The sequence below is a fragment of the Haliaeetus albicilla genome, chromosome 24, assembly GCF_947461875.1.
Source record: "Haliaeetus albicilla chromosome 24, bHalAlb1.1, whole genome shotgun sequence".
Classification (NCBI taxonomy): domain Eukaryota; kingdom Metazoa; phylum Chordata; class Aves; order Accipitriformes; family Accipitridae; genus Haliaeetus; species Haliaeetus albicilla.
In genome coordinates this window covers 19,042,840-19,057,674 of record NC_091506.1, presented here as the reverse complement: position 1 = coordinate 19,057,674, position 14,835 = coordinate 19,042,840, and the positions used below count along the sequence as shown (strand labels likewise).

At 47.4% G+C, this 14,835-nt stretch overlaps 1 protein-coding gene across 2 annotated transcripts in view; it reads left to right on the top strand.

The window, feature by feature from the left end:
* The window catches only part of CACNA2D2 (calcium voltage-gated channel auxiliary subunit alpha2delta 2), a 232,997-nt gene that overhangs the window by 86,590 nt on the left and 131,572 nt on the right, over nucleotides 1-14,835 (top strand). For both annotated transcript variants that reach the window (XM_069769564.1, XM_069769563.1), the window contains exon 3: nucleotides 395-511. In XM_069769564.1, coding sequence (XP_069625665.1) covers nucleotides 395-511 — 117 coding nt within the window. The remainder of the gene's footprint in view (nucleotides 1-394; nucleotides 512-14,835) is intronic.

Genomic DNA, 14,835 nt, shown 5'->3' with positions numbered 1-14,835 from the left:
TGTGAGCGGTCAGTGGGATTTAGGGGTGCATTTGGGTGAGGGAGAACACAGAAGGCAGCGTGGTGGCTCTGCCTGTGCTGCTGGTTTGGCTCAACAGAGGCGGGGAGGTGGGCAGCTCCGCTTTTGAGAGAAAGGGGGGGTGCTCACAGCCTGCAGGCATGAAGGAAGGCAGCTATAAAGCCAGTGGTGTGTGGGCAGCAGGTTGAATGCGTTATTTTTTTTTTCTGGTTGCAAAGCCTTTCTTCCCTTGTTCCCCTCATTTCCAAAGCTTATATTGTTACCTAATCCATGTTGCTAAAATTCTTCTGTGTTAGGGGATCAGCTTTTCTGTGGGAAGACTGCTGTACTTCTCTCTAATATTGACTGTCTGTCTTTCTCTTGTTTCCCTTCTTAGATCTACAATGAGAATAGAAACCTGTTTGAAGTCAAGGAGAACGTGCCCAGGAAATTGGTGGAGAAAGTCGCAGGGGACATTGAGAGCCTCTTGGCCAAGAAAGTCCGTGCTTTAAAGGTAAGGCGATAGGCCTGCGTGCCGATCCTTTGACGGATATGTTCAGTTTAAAGAAGAGGGTTGATGCTGGTGTAGCATTACGATTTCAGCTTCAAAGTAATTTCTATGGTTGTGTGGTCTCTTCTGGGCACTGCATCCTGCCTCCTGCAGTTGCATAGATTAATATGAAGTACGTCTGGGGTGTGAGGCGAGGAAGTATCATGTGATAATGTGATGTGATAAGTATCTCCTTGCTTTTTATCTTATCCCACCATCATGTGAACACCTGAAGGTGCTGCCACAAGAATACAAGTGACAGCAAAAGCCTGGCAGCAAATCTGACCCAGTCATTTAACTGGGGGTGGTAAGAGGAAGCAAAGGTACTGTGTCGTCCCTGCAATAGCTCATGGAAGTGTTTCAGACAAGTGGGGTTTCTCCTGTTTGAGAGGATGCACTGAAATGTTTGTGCCGGTGCTTTGTACTTGAATCCTGTGATTGGCTGTGTGTGCAAGTTGCCTTCATGGGTGCCTGCATACATTTCCAATCTATCGTCCTATTTTGTAACACTCCTTTTAAAATGAATTCATTTTATCTGTAGTGGAGCAATGTGACCTGCTCATGGTGCTGGCTCGGTAAAACCTGGTGGTGGCTGTAACGAAGCGGCAGCGGGGCCGTGCTCTGCTACAGCGTTCTCTGCTACTGGGGAAGAGACAAGTAATTGCCTTCCTGGAGAGATGGAGATATCCTCTTTGCTGCAGAGGGGTATGGGAGCCATGTAAGAGCTTCACTCCCAGGAGCTGTGTCCTTTCAAATACCTTGATTGTAGCAAGCAGCATGAAGTTGTGCAATGGATGTCTGGCAGTATGGCCAACTGGATATGGCTTCTAGCTTGATTAACTGGAAGGGCTTCTGCGGGGCAATAGACAAGGGGAAGGCTCAGAGCAGGTAGCGTAGCTGTTGTGTCTGCGTAGGGAGTGTAGCCAAAAAGATTTGGTCACGCTTCAACCTGATAGGCAGGAATGGGAGCACAGGAAGAAGTGCCATGGTGAGGGAAGGGGTGTTGCAATAACTGAGTGTAACTAAAGCAGTGAGGGTTTGGAAGTGACCTATCTCCACGGCTGGGTAAGAAGTAGCAGCTCAGAGAAGGTACGCAGAAGGAATCACAAGACACCCATGTAGGCCAGGGGAGTCTCAAGACCTGATACGATCTGAGTCAAGGGTGGTCAAAGGCTGGCCTGAGTGTCAGGATGGTATGGGATTGTCCACAGTGATTGACAAAGATGGTAACTTTAGGGATTTGGGTGAAGAAGATTGTTGTATATTCAGTCCTTGACTTTGGGAGGTAAAGATTAGTCCTACCTGGGACTCACACCAAGTGTTTTAGCTTGAATGGAAGGATCTGAAGTGGAACTAAGTAGGTGGGCATTGTCAGCATTGCATTTGGGTTTGTGGAAGTGAAGACTGGGGAGACCAGTTCTTTTCTTAACGTGTGCTTGCATCCCTGTGTTCATATAGTTTGTGTGCATGCTTGAGCATATATCATCTATTAAATGTTCTAGAGATGTGCACCACCTATAGATGCTGGAGAAAGACATGGGTGAGAGAAGTTAGTTGCGAACTTGATACACACCTGGACAATGTGTGGCTTCTGTGGGATGGTCAGGGTAATAACACTGAGTTACACAGCAAGACTGTGCTAGGTGGCTTCCACTGTGTCATTTGAATTTCAGCTGATCGGTTGCTGTGGTTTTTCTTAACCTTTGCTCTGACTCGCACAGACTTACAAAGAGTTTGTGCATCTTCTGGTGCTAGGTCAAGAGTGGGACTGTGCCTGTGGTACAAATAAAGTTGTTCATCTTCCAATTTGAGTTCCTTTTTGTTGGGTTTTTGGGCAGGACTTGTTGGTACGCTGTTAAGGGCTCGCTTGATGCTGGACCTGACACAGAGGAGTGATTCTGGCAGTGCTGGTTAGATAATGAGCTCTTGGTGCTGTTTTACTATAGTGGAAACAATGATCCATTGGCCTGAATTAGTCCTTTCAAGGGGGCTCCTTCAGAGCGCAGTTGCCGGGTGGAGCAGTCTCTTACATCTAGCTTGCATGTGAATTCTTCATGTCTTGGATTGGTGGTACTGACAACAAAATCTGGAAATGGAGAAGTTGATGGGAGGAGGAGAAATTGGATCTTCTGACTTTCTTCCATGTTGTGATAAGCTCCTTCGAAGCAGTGGGGCTCCCACAGCTTCTTCCACTCTCCAGCCCGTGTTTTCTTCTGTCTCAACTCTCCCCTTAGTTGAATCATCTCTCCTGGAGTCATTTCCTCCCCTTCTCTCATGACTCACGGGAGTGATGATGACTTCTTGAAATATATTTTTCAACATCTGAGTCAGGTGGGACTCCATGTATCAGTGAGGGCAGGTGAGGAGGGAGAAATGGAGCCTCTCCTTGATGTATGAATTGCCACGTCACTCGTGTGCTCACTCTACTGAAAAGATGAATCCCTGTCTCCTTTGCGGCAGGAGAAAGAAGGGATATTGCCTGTGTTTTGGTGGGGCTTTGTAGGAAGGTGCTAGCTAGCCTTTGGGCACACACGATAGGTGCACAGTTCAAGAGTGCCATGCTGATTAGGTGGTGATTCAGTCCAGTCATCAAAGAGCCTGTTTTCCTGTTTCTAAGTGAAAATATTAATGTGTCTTTATTAAGGGTAAACTCTGTGTAGAGCATTTATTAATAATACATAGTTTCTTACCTTGCGTGTTGCATTTCTAAAAAGCAGAAGTCAAGCACAAGGAAACCAAACTCAGCTGTCTGGCCCCGACAGCCATGGTGCTGTGCTGTGGCACAGGTCTGGCACTAGCAGGACACTCTGATTTCCCACGTGCATTTCGGAGGAGTGCGGGAGCCAGGGGTGTGTGGCAGAGAGGGTAATTGCTTCCTAAAATAACAGTCATCTACAAGGGGCTGGTTATTTGGATGCTGTCCCTCCCTTTTTGTTCCAGACCATCATATCTGATGACAGTCTCATCATGGGACAGAAAAATTCCTAGGAAGATCTTTTTGCAATCCCCACCTGTTCCAGCTGGCAGTAGAGAAGAACATCTACAGCTGGGTCCTGGGGGACTTTTACCCTGTGTCACACACAGCAGCCTCTTTGACGTGGATTTGCATCAGCACTAACTGCCCTTTTCCCCAGCATCCTCTGGTGTCCTTTCTCCGTGATGATTTCATTGCTTCAAGCCTGCACTTACAGTCTCCTTTGGGCTCTGTAGTTCCAGCTGCCCTTTATTCCCAAGCTTTAGCAGGAGGGGAGGTAGAAGAGATGGTCTTCAATACCAAAAGTACAGCTACTCTCCTTTGAAATGAAAGTAAAAGATATTGCTAAGGTGGAGTAACTCCTGAAGGAGAGGACATTAAATTTACCCAGGGTATTGTATTGTGGCTAAGTTCCAGGGATCTTGCTACAGGTGAGGTGTAAGGAAACAGTAGGTATGTTCCTGTCGGGGTAGAAGTTTAAGGGGCTCTTCTTGTCCACGCTCGTGAGCTTGCCCTTGTTAGGTTTAAGAAAGACATCTTCCTTCACGTGTGAAAAGGAACGCGGTGGCAGGTTGCCAAATGACTACAAATCCCCACTGTGTTTTCCTTGTGCTGGAAATCGCAGCTGACTGGCTTGTGGCTTGACATCATCTGAGACCAGAATTCAACAGGTAGGTTGTTTGCCGAATAGATTCTTTGCCACTTTTCTGTTTTAACTTACATTTCCTATCTCTTCTTCAATCTCTCAGTATGTTCAGACCCCTCCTTGCCCTCGTATGTGCCCAGAGAGACGTGTACATGCTAGGGCTTCTTTGGTGAGCTTGTTTAGGAGACCAGCTGTTGGAGTTTACTGCTGGTGGAGCACTGAGTGAGCCAGGGCAAAGCCATCATCTGGGGGTGGGCACGGGCTGGCTGCTGGCTCTGCATTCCCAAACCTAAGGGGCATTTTTCTCTCTTCCCTTTTCTTTTCTTCTCTCTGTATAGCCTTTCTAGGATTCCCCAGTTCACCCGTAGTGAATTCTCTTCCTCTAAAGCCTCACTGGCTGTATTTGGTGAGGTTGGTGATGATAAGCCAGTTCTCCATAGAAAGGAAAGGAAGCAGCAAAGATAAAAGGCACTGGAAGGAGCTTCCCTTGCCATCAAATCCAGCTCCTTGCCTTCTCCATGTGCCCAGACCACAAGGGCATCTTTTCTTCCCTTCCCCGTGCTGTTTGCCATTCCTGCTTTGTGCTCTGCCTGCAGACCCGGGCTGCTCCTTTCTGCCGCGCCATGTCCCTGGATGCCCCAGCTCTGACTGAGATCTTGGCAGCTCAGCCCCGCTTCCTCACCTGCGCTGGCAATGCCACACGGTGTAGATCAAAGCGAGAGGGCGGTGGGGGGGCTGCTGAGGTGATGAAAGACTTCAGAAAGCGTCGGTGCAAGCGGCTCAAGGGGTTGCGGCATCGTTTCTGCTGCGCAAGCCCAGTGCCTCAGGAAATTCTTCTGTTGCTGCAAAAGCATCTCTGCAGTGAAAAGGTGGTGGGGCAAGAAGAGGAGGTCATTTCTTGTGGTGCAGGATCTAGGAGGGTAGTTCCCCTCTCCTTCAAGTCTATGGACACCCCAGATCTGATTCTTGTATAATACTAGGTGAAGTGCACGAGTGATGCCTCCAAGTCTATCCTTTCCCGAAGCTCTGCAGACTGGGGGAGAAGGGAATTGTGATTTGATGGAGGAGGAGGCTGAGAGATGGAAATTTTAGATCCCAGGGTATGTTTTAGGCTTGTTTCTACTTTTTATACAGTTCTTGCGAAGGCTGCTTTTGGATGCTGACGGCTTCATCCTTCACATATTTAACCACAGACAATTTGCTTTGCCTCCTGAGAGCGACACATCCCACAGTTTACTGAGTGGGTTATGACCTGAAGTGAGCTATTTATACATCGTGACTGGCCTAAAGATTGCTGTCTGTGCTGGTGGTCTTCCCTCATCTCTCAAAAGAGGCCTCCTGATCCATAAAACATGGTGTGAATGTCTGCGGGCTCTGGCATTGCCCCCATGGGATGCTGGTGACATGGTTGGGCTGGTATTTTTTCCAAAGAGCTGTTTTAGTTTTGCATAATGTACTTCATTGGCAAAATCTTTTGACTTAAGGTGAAGTTTGTTATATTTCCAGTGGACCTCAGCTGTGTGCAGTATCAAATATGACGCGTTGACTGGAAGTGCAGCAAAGTGGCATTTCATGTCTCGGAGAATTTATAATGTGTATTATATATGTGTGTGTGTATTCACATAGATGTATATATATGTAGTAGGTTCGGTGCACCTTGCATGGCTCTGGTGATGGGAGAACTAACAACACTTACCAGTAGTTAAGAGAAAAGTTTGTGGGGTTTGTTTGTTCTGTTGTTGTGGAATTTAACTGCATGTTTTTGTTGCTATGTATTTAGCTCTAGGGTGGAGTGAGCATTGAGGGGAAAGGAGGGGTTTGATAGGAGGGTTCAAGGCTCCTGTTCCCTTAGCTAAGGTGTAGGAGCTCACAATATATTTCACTGAAGACTTTCAGATTTTCATGTAACGAGTAGGAAGACCTACACTTGGCATTAGACATTTTCTTTTGGCAGAAAAATGAATACAAAGGACAACACTCTGGGGATTTTCTGTTTTGAAAGCATACTGCAGGGACATCTGGCTGGGTTTCCTGTGGCTATGAAGCCTGGGTGAAGATGGCTGTAGGAGTTTGCGGTGTTCCCATCTTTCTTTACCTTGGATCCTAAGGGAAGGTGGCTGAAAGAGCTAAGATTTGGTGCACGGCAAAGATGGTTGACCTGGAGGTGAGTAAGGCTTGGGTTTTTGTACTGCCTTAACCAAATTTCTCAGTTTTGTCTCTGATTTCCAGCCACTGCCCATGGTTTTGGGTTATCCCACTTACTGGCATTTTTTTCCTTACATATTCCTTCTGATGTGAATGTGCAGTTAGTACTTGGCCATGCTTTAGGACCCTCCGATGGAGGGTGACGTGGGAGTTTGGTGCATTACTACGAAGCACTTACCAGGCTGGCTTCTCGGGGGCGAGAGCTGGTCAGCAGGGGCATCGCAGGAGGTAGGAGCTCCGGCCGGTTGTGCTTTTAGTCCCGGTTGAATGCTCAGCGCATTACTGTTCAGCTGGGACTAGTTCCAAGCTCCATTTATGTCTGGCACAAGCATATATCAAGAGTGCAGAGGGGATTTAATTGGACAGGTTTATCCCTTTAACAATTCTGATAGCCCTGAGATTTCCCTTGCAGGTATGTGGTGAATGGAGTCTTTATCAGCTCTTCTGCTCCCTGATAGGGACAATAAAAGGTTTCACTTGTCTGAAGAACTGCAAAAATTGGCATGCAGCAAAGCATCTCTCAGCCCAGTTCAGAGCATCTCCCCACTCCCTCCTCTCTCGGCAGCGGAGGCGCTGACCTCTGTCACAGCATGGGCTGGTAGGAAAAAGGCAGTGCTGGCACGGCGGCTTACTCTTCCCTCCTTCACTGTTGGGGGTGTTGCTGTCCCCTGGTCTTGGTGGCATGTGGTCTTCAGGGCAGGCAGCGAAGGGGAGCAGCCTTGGGGTCGTACTGGATTTCTCCTCTGCTGCTGGCAGTGTGAGGTCCTGTTGCCATCTTGCTGCCCTGCTGAGCTGTCTGAAGCAAGTTCTTCCAGGTGCTCGTTGGCCAAGTCGTTGGTGCGTTCCACTCGAGAGGTCCCAGGACAGGAGAGAGACCCTCCTGAGCTGCAGTGTATCAGGGGTGGTTTGGGTTGAACTGCAGCATGCGGTGCTGCACGCTTGGCCCTGGTGGGTTTTCCTGCTGCAGTGTAATACGGCCCTGGATTTTACCTGGTGTGGGACTTCTGGGCATGCCAGAAGGCTGCCAGTGGTCACACTGGCCTGCTGGGTCCCAGACCAGTGTGCAAGCTAAGGAACACGTTATCTGCCTCACCTAGGCAGCAAAATGCAGGAGGAAAAAGGGATAGTTCAGGTGAGCTCAGATGCAGTCTGTGATTTTGGTGTGACATGGGGCTTCGTTGCCCTGTGTACACCCACCCCGTTCCAGCCGCATGGCCACAGACAGGAGCTCTTGCATTTGTGGAGGAAGGACCACAACCAACATCAACGTCACGCACGCTGAATTACAAAACACTTAAAGGTATGATCTCTGTGCTTTGTTAATTCATAGTGACAAATCCATCCGTCGTCCCGCTTCTTTGCTAGTTGCTGGTTGGTGGCTTTTGTTTTTAATTCTATTTTTAAACACTCCTAATCAAATCCTGGCTGACTGTCCCCATGTATTTATTTATTTATTTATTCATTCGTGTGTATGTGTGTCTTCTCCTGCCTCATGATTGTTCTTGTGCTGGACCTACTCCAGTAATCCAATTTGAATCCAATCTCCCAGGTCTGGAATTCTAATTTACAGATTGCAGAGGGGAGCCGAACAACACTCGCGCACCAGGATGGGGGTTTATTGTCTAATCTAATCAGGGACAATCAGATGTTTGTAACAAGTCTACAAAAACTGTATTGGGCCAGTTTGCCGAGCAACGTAACCAGCTTTCTTAATAGCACTAACACGATTTAGGGCTTCCTGCACTTTCATGCAGATTATGTTGAACGTTTCCCTTTCTTCTCCCATGATCGCTTGGCAGCAGCCCAGCCCAATGGGCTTTACAATTTTGCAAGCTGCTTGGTGCGCTCTGCGGCTGCGGAGGTTTGCGAGGGCACGGGGGCTCCTGCTGCTGCCTCCCCCAGCACCGCCGCATGCTGGAGGTTGGAGGGCTCCTGGGACGATCCTGTTTGGGGGCATCCCTGCAAGTATGGACTCGGTATTGCAACTGCATCTGGAGTCACGGATGGAGGAGTGAAAAGCAATGGTCCTGACCTGTGAAAATATTCCGTAAGTCTCCATAGCAGGTCTGTGGCCCTGCATGTGTGCTGTCAGCCTTCAGGCACCGTGGGCTTGTCTGGCTGTTGGCAAAGAACAAATGAAGAAACCTTTGTCCTCTCTTGTCCTTGGCAGATTAAGGCTATTGTTTCTGGGTATTTGCTTTAAGTTTGGATGGCGCAGTTCAGAGAAGAGACCTCTTTGGGGTTTTGGGGGATGCCCTCTCAGGGCCTGGAGCAAAAGAGGAGGCAAAACCGGTTCTGCAAACAAGTTCATGTCTCTTAGTATAGCTCTCCAACCCAGAGTGGAGTTTTCTTACTTTTCCTGTCCAAATAAAGTTTCCTGACTTTCCCCTTCCCGAAAACTGAAATATCGCTCTGGTCCCCTATACTGGCAGCTAGCTGTCAGCCAGGAGGTGAACTTACGCTGGTTCTCACGCTCCAGGTCTGTACCACTTAGCTCTGTACCTGATGCCTTTGCCCAGGGATTTATTTTAGGCTTATGGATTCCTCCCAGCCCCAAAGCATCTTCTCTTTGGCAGGCGCTGCGTGCTGCGCTCCTCCCTGAGGCAGGCACGTTGAGGGGAGCAGCAGCACGCTGCCAGCCCCCGCGTTGCATCCAGGGCTGAGGTTCGCGGTCTTGGGTCACGCAGCAGCGCTGGGAGTTCTAGCTGGGCTTTTAGCCTGAGCAAAGCTTGCCCTCGCGCATGCTCTCCGAGTGCTGCCGGGCTGGTTTGCACGCACAGGGAGGAAGACTATGAACTCCCTGTAATGGGAACTAACCTCTCTTTGCAGGTTTAATTGCTATGCGTGCCTTGTCTTTCTGTGCTCTGCACCCTACGGTGTGAGGAACTCGGAGACCTCTGAGACCAAGTGAAGAGAAGGATGAGATAGTCCTTAAAGGGTGTTTTACTTCCCTTCCTAAAACTGTGTTGCATATTTGACAGCAGTTTGCATGTTGTTTTTCAGTTTTTCCTGGTTTCTCGGGTGCAGGAGCAGCACTCTTAGCAGAGGTGGAGGTAACTAAAGCCATTAGTGTTGGCAAGGGATTTGCAGCAGTGGTAGTTCTTGGCTGTCTTAAAGCTTGGATCTCTCAGCTTGGTCCTTACCCTCTCGAGCTCCTGAGGCCTGGTGGGGCTGCCTTATTCTGTGCGCTCAGGGGATGCATTTGGGGACGGTTGAAAGGGTAAAAGATGATGAGTAAGACTTACTGGTCTATCTATATAGATAGATATAGATATAAAAATGGTGAGTGATGCAATAGAGGAAGGGATCTCCGAGGGAATTGGTGCTAGGGAAGAGAATTGCCATTTAATTCTTTTTAAAACAACCTTTGAACATGGTTGGGAAGAAATGTTTGCAATGATAGCAAAATAAAAGAAACCATGTCACTGAAAAAGAGATTTATTTGAATTTCCTTGGTTAGTTCTGGCATGAGAAAATGCATTTCCATGGCAGTTTGGTAGCTACAGTTACTTCTGCGCCCTGTTCTGTGGCTTCATAATATGTGTGTGGTGGGAGAGGGCAAGAGGAGGATCTTTATTTCCCTGGAGTTGCCTGTAGTTTTGCAATGAGTGTGTACCTCTGCGTTTATGGATCTGCTCTCAGTCCCTGGGAGTTCGACCCCTGCCCTCCGTGCTGCTGTACATCCCTGAAGAGCTCTCTGAAGCCCAAGATCTTGGGCAGAAAAGGCTCCCACCAATTTATTCTCATTTCATGTTTTTCCCCTTGAATGTTTGAAATGCATCATCTGAGATGGAAGGCTCTTATATTGAATGGGCATAATTGACCTGGGAAGAAAAACTGAATCATTTTGAATTCAGTTCAGGTAGAATGAGGATTTTTTTTTTTAAGGGTTTCATCCCTTAGTTGAACTAAAAATCAGTTATTTGTATAGCTCTGTTTATGGACAAGTAGTGAAGTTAAAGACCCTAATGATTGAGGGGGTGGAAGCTTGGTCCTGGAGGTTAATGGACTTGCATGAAGCTTTTTTGTCTCAAAAGCTCTCTTCAAATCCCGCCTTCTTTTCCTAAAGAAAGCGGATTTGGCAAGTCTTGTTTCTGCAGCCCACAAAACCCAGATCAGCTTTGGCACAGTTTGTCTTGGTAGGTCTCTGCACGAGAGTCCTATGACTTGAATAGCAGGGATAGCTGCAGGTGAAGAGCAGGACACAGTCATGAAGATGGCTTGCGTAATAAGCATTTAGCTTGGCTCTGGGCAAGTGGTGCTTTGCTGTTATGCACGAGCTGGCACACTGGCGTGCTCCCTGTCTTGTAGTACACTGTCTACCAGGGACTGTGCTTTCTGTTCCACATAGCTTTAGTTTGCATCTGCTGAAGCTTTAAGGGGGTGAGCCTGAAACCCATCAGCATCCAGCCCTACCCCATAGCAAGGAGCTATTATATATTCCCAGAGCAGCTGATGCCCATTAAATGTTTGAGTGACACTACAACAATGTGTAAAATATCTGTGATAAGAATCTAGCAAATCTTAATAAAAAAAACGTAATAAAAAAAGGCGACAAGAATGTAAATTGCACATGCAATTGTGATAAAGAGCTGGAGATAACATTAAAGAGATTGTATCAATTTAATGCAAGTTTAGTGCCAAAGCCTGTGATCTGCTCTTTAAAGAGGAGTTGTTGGGAGCCCGTGGTATTCCAGCAGATAGTGCTCAAATCATCCCCATCCTCTGGACCGGCTGTCCCTGCAGCCAGCATGCTGCATGGAAGCTCTCTGCTTGCTGGGGATTATTGAAAACCTTTCCTGCCTCTACAATAAAAATAATGTTCCTTGGAAAAAATAAAGTGCCCTTCTGCTTGCTGGCCTTTGGGTCCCTCAAAATGCAATTAAAAAGCAGCTTAATACAGCCTTGTGATGAGAAATCTGTTAGTGTTCACAGGCATGATCTGAACTGAAAGCAAGATGAAACAGATGCGAGCAAGAACATTTAACCGTGCGCCTGCCTGGTGGTGCTTGTGGAGCCGCTGGCTGAACTGGGACGAGCAGGGCTGGAACTGGGTTAGCTGGGGGAGCTGGCAGCAGGAGCGGCTCCGCGGGGACGGAGATGGGCTGCAGCAGCACCCGCGAGGGCATGGGAGCTCATCTGTAACGCAGCCTGGGCATTGAGTGTCTCTGCTTGCTTGTGCCTGCCAGAGTCACCTGTTTTCTGGGCTGGTGTTTCTGCTTTATGTCCTTGCTTTCTGTCCCTCCTCTGCTGTTTCAGATACGCTATGTCCCTGAAAGTGGCCGAGGAGCGTGGCAGTAAAGGCTGTTGGAAGTACCCTTTACAGGTTTGATGGAAGTGGCAACTCCAGTTTTCTGTGCAGGGCTGCTGGCTGTAGGTCAGTATTTCTGCCTGCCAAAATGTCTTCCCAAAACTTTAAGAATAATAATGGGAATTAATTTTAAATGGTGGGGCTTTTCTTCTTCAGGCATGAAAATAATAAAAAAAAATAAAAAAAAAAAAAAAAGCCATCCTGTAAGCAAAGCTGGTAATTCCATAGCAAGTGGGGGATTATAAGGGCTGGGACTGAACCAGCCTTCCAGACTGGGATGCTAGCGCAGGCGTCCCGCAAGCGCCGGCAGTGCTGCCTGTCTGTGGCCGATCGCCTGGCTTTGGCACTGCAAAATGAACGATCATCTTTGGCTGCCCCGTGTTTGTCATTTGTGTGCTCCTACTTGTAAGAGACGTGAGTTGAAATCCCACCTCAGCTCTACACAAAAAGCTGCTGTAGAAACAACTTTTATTGGAGTTGTGCTGGGAGCAGTGTTTCGTGTTGCATGCCAGTAGATGGCACAGCTTTTATATCAGCTAATTATATAGGGAGAAAATGCCGGTCTGTGGCGCTCCTGTTGCTAATCTTAGCCATGCCTCGCTCTCCACTTGCACAAATGAAGATGTCTCTGCTGGTGTGCCTGTAACTGAGGAAGTCAGATAAGATTACAGAAGATGTTGAGCTTTGCAACATTGGGAAACCATGATGGGGAAGAGGAGGTAAGCAACCGTGCTCTTGGATGAACGTGGAAGCAGATAAGCAAACTTCAAGGTGGTGGTAGTTTGGCTTCCCAAGCACATTCCAGCAAGTGATGAATTCCTTTAGAATAAATGTATTTGACTGCTCCAGCTTTATGCATGGGGAAACTGAGGCCTGAAGAGATCATATTTCGTCTTTGATACACCCAGGAACAAGAGCTGTGCTTCCTAATTAAGTTCTGGGACTTTTAGCTACAAGGTGTCCTTCATGCATGGTTACTACAATAACATTTCCCTGGAGCTCAAAGCTCCTTCCCTCTGCTCTGCTTGGGTTTGGCACTATTGTTCCCTGGCCTGTTCAGGATTTGAATGTGAATTTTTTCGCAGAAAAAGTGAAATGTGCCCTTCTGAAAGTGTAAGAGTTGAATACATCCTTAAATCTTCTCCCTGCATGATGTTGCCCAGCTGTTTTGCACCTCCCCTAAACCAAAGCAGCACTCTGGCCTGTTCAGGACGGGCATATGGAACTTGCTGAACGGTGGCCACTGGAGTTGGGAGGGTTGCTCAAGTGCAAGACGGCCGTGAAACGGAGAGGGAGGCTGCTCATCCGTCCAGGCCCCTACCCTGGGAGATGCACAGAGACCCCAACGTTAGAAGCAATCTTTCTTCCTACTTCTACCTGCTGAGGAACTTCTTTTCATGGCTGAAATTGATTCTTGGAAGTGGATGGAAAGGATATATCCCAAATCTTGAGGGCCTGGAATGTGTGTGGAATATAAAACAGAGTGTATGTATGTGCTGCTGTAAATAGAGTTGTCACTCTAAAAGAAATGGGGTTTCTAGTGCTTGTCAGATCACTTTAAAACCATTTTTATTACTAGATTACATTCTAAGATAAAGTTTATTGTAGCAAAAAAGAAGGAAGGTGTAGGATTTGACTGCAGATTTGGAGACACACTTAAAAATTATGAAGACTCTTTGAGCCTTAGCTGAGGGCAGACTGCCTGCTTCAGGGTTTTCCTCCAGGGCATCTCCTGCCCAGCTGAGTTAAAGGATGATTTCCTGATTTTGGTGCAAACTCTCCGCTAGCACATTACCTTTTATAACCAAGCAAAGACGTGCCATGTGGACGTTGGCACAGAAGCTCCAGCTCACAAGTCTGTGTGTTCTGTATGGGGCGTCTGTCCCAGCTGGGAGTCCTGGGGAATGCCCCGTTCCCCAAGTGTGGCTTGAAAACAACTGCCCTAAGGATTTCATGTCAAAACTGAGGATCAGTCCTGGCACATGTTGACTTTCTTCTTTCCCTTCCTCTCCCCAAGGAGCATTGCTCCCTAAACATTTTGCTCTAGTTATATCCTTTGTCTACGCTCTTACTTTTAGTGCTAAGTCTGCAAGCAAAAGAAAACACTGGGTAGGTGCCAACTCTTTTTTTCTTAGCGATTCCTTGCAGATACCAGTAGCACCCCTTTTTCTAACCCAGCCCCTTCCATCTTTTCCTTCTAGTTTTACCTAGTGATATTCCCCTTCCATCTTTTCCTTCTAGTTTTACCTAGTGATATTCCCCTTCCATCTTTTCCTTCTAGTTTTACCTAGTGATATTCCCCTTCCATCTTTTCCTTCTAGTTTCACCTAGTGATATTCCCCTTCCATCTTTTCCTTCTAGTTTCACCTAGTGATATTCCCCTTCCATCTTTTCCTTCTAGTTTCACCTAGTGATATTTGCCTACCTTTGATATGTATCAGTGAAAAGTTGTTCTCTGTTGTCTCAGCTGTTCGTTTGATGCAGCATGCCAGAGAAAACCACAGTCTCCTTCTCCCACCAGACTTGGACTTCAGAGTTGTGTTGTTTTGCATCTACCTGCTCCATCTACCATCCTAGTTTCAACAACCACAAAGCACATCACAGACCAGATGCTGGGAGAAGCAGTTGCTTTGCAAGCACCATCTGAACGCTGCAGCCCCCTGCACTGCGCAGAGCGAGCGTGGTATGGAGATGCAAACAGGAGAGCGATCTGTGGCTGGGGAGGGATGTTTGGACGCAGCAAACCTCCTGCTTCTAAACCAGCTTGTGGGTTTGGTCAGAACTTGGCTTTTTTGAATGTTGCACAAATGTTTGAAAGTCATTCAGTATCTAGAGTGGCGAGAAGAAAGTCGGTTGGATTTAACCCTTAGACTTGTGCAGAGCCATGTTTCCCATGATCTCTGGCCTCTAAAGAGCCAAGTTTGTTTTGCATACAGTCTAATGGAGGTAGTCTTCACTGCCTTGATGTTAGTGTTTTTCTCTCTCCCACCTGCAGCCCCTACTCAAACCCAGAACCTCTGCAAGGTCCCATTCTGAGTAGCTGCTTTGCTCCCTCTGTGCTGAGCATCCCTAAAACCTGAGCCATAATAGCATCCCTGCTAATTATATCACTGCAGATTTATTTCATGGTAATATTATTGCTGGCCTCAGGC